We start from the raw sequence: 4,941 nt of genomic DNA, 5'->3' as shown, positions 1-4,941 counted from the left end.
CCCAGGCACCCGACCCACCCGTTCCTTCAACCACCATCTGCCCCACCTGTGACAGAGACTGGAGGTCCCACATTGGATTCTTGAGGCACTTGAGAACTCATTTTTGGTGTGGATGCAAGTCATCCTTGACTCCGAGGTACTGCTTATGATGATATAGTTTAGATTAAAGAAGATAGAGAACATTATTGATGTAACTAAGATCTAAAGAAAGCTATTCCTTCACAATTATGCACAATTGTTCCATCAAATGCCTCGCATGAATCTATAAATAAATATCTTCAGCTTCAGGAGTCTTGAACCATAACTGTAGGAATGGAGATGTCGCAATATTTTGTTTTGACCATATGATAAAAGTAATGTTCTAGAGTCCTTAATCTTTCAATGCACAATACCATTTCAAAATATCCATGATCAGTATGAGTGAATAAGACTCGTTTTAATCTGTTTGTTCAAGTGACTGTAAACAATCGCAATTATTGTGCAATGCTCATGTGTCACCAGGTTTCCCTCAGGTATAAATACAAGCTTATTTTGAAAGCAGAGTTTCTGCCTGTCCACAGCACTAACTGGCAACGTCGCTTCTCTCCGAATATGGGACAGCCGGTAATCATACAGATAGAAAACATTTACTATCCGATTCTTGCAATAGTTGGTCTTCCTGGTAAGCAGCTTATACTCAGTTAATGCTCACCTTTACTGTGCTTCCCTGTGTCACTGCTCCTGCTGGCGCTATAATGATATGATCTGTTTGTGTTGATGTGTTTTATTTACAGACTATAACTACCGGCATCAAAGAAACAACTCAAAATGGCTCCAAGGTTCTGTCATATTGTTAATGTAACAACCTGAGAGGAAGCTCCACTTACTCTGACTATTTAAGTTCAGCTATTTAGTGGAGATGCCTTGGCTGTGATAGACATTCTTGTAGTTCTGTTGCTGGGTCAATTATTTGTATCGAATGGAGTAGCCAAAACAACAATTCTTAAATGGATTCCCGGAGGTTGTTCAAAAAAAGGGAAAGGAATGTATTGTTATCTATTGTGAATCCAGGAGAAATAAAAGAGATTCTCCCGCGCTCACAACATCGAGCTCAACAACTTCAGACTACAGCCTCTCCCCCTACTTTTTCACAAGGGAGCTGTTAATGTGTTTACCTTTTCTAGACTCATCTTTTGTTTCATTACTTGATCCATTAGCATATCATTTTGCTTTGTATTGCATACCTTTTGTCATTTAATCTCCCTTGCCTTGCACAGTATCACAGACTTTTCCTTTTGTTCATTCCTCGACGCCCCCTTTCCCGGCCCCTACACTTGCTTAAAATCTGTTACATCTCCAATTTTTCCAGTTGTGACAAAGACCTGAATTGTTAGCTCTGTTTATCTGCCCACAGATGCTGCCTGACCTGCTGATTATTCCCAGAATTATCTGTTTTTATTTCAGATTCCAGCATCTGCCGTATTTTGCTCTTGAAAATTAATTTCGTTGCTGGTCCTATCGGCCCGTCCGATAAAACAAGAGTTAAATACTTCAATCAATAATACACTTTTATCCTCTGTTGGGAGTTTATTTAAACGTTAATTATTTACGAAAACGGGGGCAAAGTGAAGAACGTGTCACACATCAAGGACAGATTGACGGTAGATAAACTGGGATATGATCATGAACCAGGATGTCTGGACCGTCACAGGGATTTCCAATGCTGTTTGTACAAGCTGCAGTGCCCAAAGCTTACGTTTCCAATCTTGGCAGAGATTGGGACCTGAGACAAAAGCCATTGCTTTTTACAATATTCATCTCAGGCTGGACGCGAAAGAACCGTTTTATATCGTTAAATGGGAAACAATAATTATTCTCTCGAAGCGTCGTCGACCTGAACCATTAATTCTGTTTCTCTCTCCCCAGAACCTGCCTGGCCTGCTGAGTATTTCAACCATATTCTGCAATTATTTCAGATTTTCTACATCCAGAGTATTTTGCTTCTGACAATAATTTCACTTGGATTCCAATACACATAAAATATATTCAGGATAATTGTTGAGAGAATATTTAAGAAGGGTTACTCATGCAGCAGCAGCTATCTGGGGGGTGGATATTCTTAGGCGGAATGGCAGGGGCTGCCTGTTATACGCCCCTCCCGACAGTCAGCTCCATTGGTCTAAGTAACTTGACATCGAGTGGGCAGGCAACGGGCATTCCCACCCACGACAATCCTGTTCATGTGAGAAAAGCACAGTCATTCCTTCCAGAGCCCCGCTCCCCGTTTGATGTACATAACCATTGCACGTTATTATTCAACTAAATTTGACATGCGCTTTAAATGTTTGCATCTGACGCCAACCGGCGTCCACATTTTCAATAATAACGGATATATCTCCAAAATTCCCTCTGCCCATGCTCAGGCCCCACGCTCCATCATCATTATGCGGCTACTTTGAAGTCAACAATTCTGGCGGTACATGGTTGTGGCACAATGCAAAAAGCATTGTTTGTCATTATATTGTCCACATGAAACAATGTATCACTGATCAATCTACCTTGATTGGTCATTTGCTGAAGACAAACACGGCAAGGACACCATGTTGTAATTCTCACCTGCCTCCAGAAGATTAAGCGACAGAATATATCAAGCAGAATACTGAGTCCTACAATGCATCATAATTGGGAATATTAGGAATGAGGACACACGAGGAAATGAAAATCAGGCGGATTCAATTGCGGCCACCAAACGGAAAAGCCGATTTTTGGTCCGCTGGAAAGTTAAAAATCCAATCATGTCGGTCACTGCAGCATTCTTTTCTTCTGAAGTAACTACAAATAAGTTAGCGATATGTATCCATAAAGAAATGCAAGTTTTCTGAATTATTAGGCTTCTCCGTCAGTTTGAGAAAAATAGAGAAAGAGAGATTTGAGTAATAAAAAAACTTTCCATTATTTTTATTCCAATAATTATTGACTGATCATCCTCTCAGAGTAACGAGAGAGCTGGTAATTTAATGTTCACTTTTTTGCAGCTAATTTGGTGACAGTCGTAATTCTCTCCCGTGGAAAGTGCGGTCTCTCCAAATGCGTCACCCGTTACCTGGTGGCCATGGCAGCGGCTGATCTAATGGTCCTGGTTAATGAAGTGATTCTGTATGAGATTAACTATGCTTATTTCCCAAATTCATTTCTGAGCTATACTCCGATTTGTAGTCTCAATCTCACCCTGTGTTATTCTTTCATTGATTGCTCTGTCTGGCTAACGGTGGCTTTCACCTTTGATCGATTTATCGCTATTTGTAACCAAACGATGCGAACAAAATATTGCACCGAAAAAACTGCAGCTGTGGTGATAGCAGTGGTGTGTTTCTTCAGTGTTTTAGAAAATGTTCCAATCTACTTTGTATTTGAACCTCGGAAAATAATTAACAATGTGCCATGGTTCTGCTGTGTAAAATCAAGCTTCTACACCTCACCCTTATGGGTAACATATTTGTGGTTGGAGTCAATTTTAACCCCATTTGCCCCATTTGTGTTGATCGTGCTGCTCAATGCCCTGACCATCAGGCACATTGTACTGGCCAATAGAGTGAGGAGGGGTCTCCAAGCAAACAACAATCTTCAGAATCACACTGATCCAGAGATGGAGAACCGAAGGAAATCCATCATTTTACTGCTCACGTTATCTTACAATTTTATACTATTATGGATGGTAAGTTTTATAGTGTTTATATGTGTGCAATTTACAGATACTCAATTTATGAAAGCAAATTATAAAGACCCTTTCACCATTGCGGAACAATCTGGGTATATGCTGAGGTGTTTGAGTTCTTGCACAAACACGTTTATTTATGCAGTGTCCAACAGCAAGTTCAGAGAGGAATTGAAGAACGTGATCAGGCATCCCCTGGCTTTCATTACTAATTAAATCAAAAAAGTTAAATGATCCACGAACGAAAGTGGAACTACATCCATTGGAAACGGGAAGAAATTGTTCAACTAACATCTACAAACAGGAATCTCGAAAGGAAATGGAAGCTGCCACCTGTTCCCAATATTACATGTCATATTGTAGGTGATAAAATATGCTTGGGATATTATTAACTTTTGCCGATAGTTTAAGACAAGTGATGCCACATATGAACAAACAAATAAGATTTTTTCAGATGATCACAGCGGATTCTGCTGATAGACTTAGATGAGGAAGGATGAGAGGAGGTGTGAGTGGAGCATTAATGCCGGCGTGGATTGGTTGCACCGAATGGCCTATTTCTGTGCTGAGTATTCTATGTGATTCTATGTCAAACCAGAGTCATATTTTCCCTTCCTATTTCAAATCATGCAAATTATAACACAAAAAAATCTCGTTTTGTGACTGAATCACAGCAAACAAATCCCATCAAACGTTCCCAACATACACATTTTAGGAATGGTCGCTAATATCAATTCGGAGAGGGATGCAGAGAACATTTCCCAAAATAATCGAAGGAAGCTGAGACAGAATGTAATGCCTGAAATTGCCGCCCTGACTGGGATCAGCAACCTCGGTTCCATCTGAGGGTGTAGATTTCGGGAACAAGTTTGGAAAGGAATTTGTAATGTTTATGAAAATAGCATTCAAGTTGCACAAAGTGGACAATCTAACTTTCATATTCAAATTTAGCAGCTCTTCCCGCCATCCGACCAACACCCTCTCCCAATCGCAGAAAAAGCTGCTGTGAGAATCGTAAATCCTTTGGGAACAATCTGAAAGTACATCATCATTTTAATATAAGCCACACCAAAATTCACCGTTGAACAAATGGTGAAATATCCAAAAATGTGATGGTCATTAGGGGACTGTGCCCAATTTCTAAAACAACTTGGCTTCAGGCAGCGCTACTTCCCATTGACCGGAGGGGTGTTACAGGGTCCTGCTCCAAATTACAGCTACGCAATCGGCGTGAAGTCTATTGTTTG

The 4,941-nt window shown here is 40.4% G+C and overlaps 1 protein-coding gene across 1 annotated transcript; it reads left to right on the top strand.

The window, feature by feature from the left end:
- The first annotated feature begins 591 nt into the window (after window positions 1–591).
- LOC139230201 (probable G-protein coupled receptor 139) lies at window positions 592–3,910 on the top strand. Its single transcript, XM_070862042.1, has 2 exons — window positions 592–661; window positions 3,015–3,910. The coding sequence occupies exons 1-2, from the start codon at window positions 592–594 to the stop codon at window positions 3,908–3,910; spliced, it is 966 nt and encodes a 321-aa protein (XP_070718143.1).
- The last annotated feature ends 1,031 nt before the right edge of the window (window positions 3,911–4,941 follow it).

Source organism: Pristiophorus japonicus, chromosome 19, assembly GCF_044704955.1.
Source record: "Pristiophorus japonicus isolate sPriJap1 chromosome 19, sPriJap1.hap1, whole genome shotgun sequence".
Lineage (NCBI taxonomy): Eukaryota > Metazoa > Chordata > Chondrichthyes > Pristiophoridae > Pristiophorus > Pristiophorus japonicus.
Note: the sequence above shows the minus strand (reverse complement) of the source record. Positions and strands in the feature narration are given on the sequence as shown.

Bases quoted from the DNA above. Each gene is read 5' to 3' on its own strand.
- LOC139230201 (XM_070862042.1), top strand. From the start codon at position 592: ATGGGACAGCCGGTAATCATACAGATAGAAAACATTTACTATCCGATT. The intron at 662-3,014 runs GTAAGCAGCTTA...ACTTTTTTGCAG, and splicing joins TGCAATAGTTGGTCTTCCTG to CTAATTTGGTGACAGTCGTA.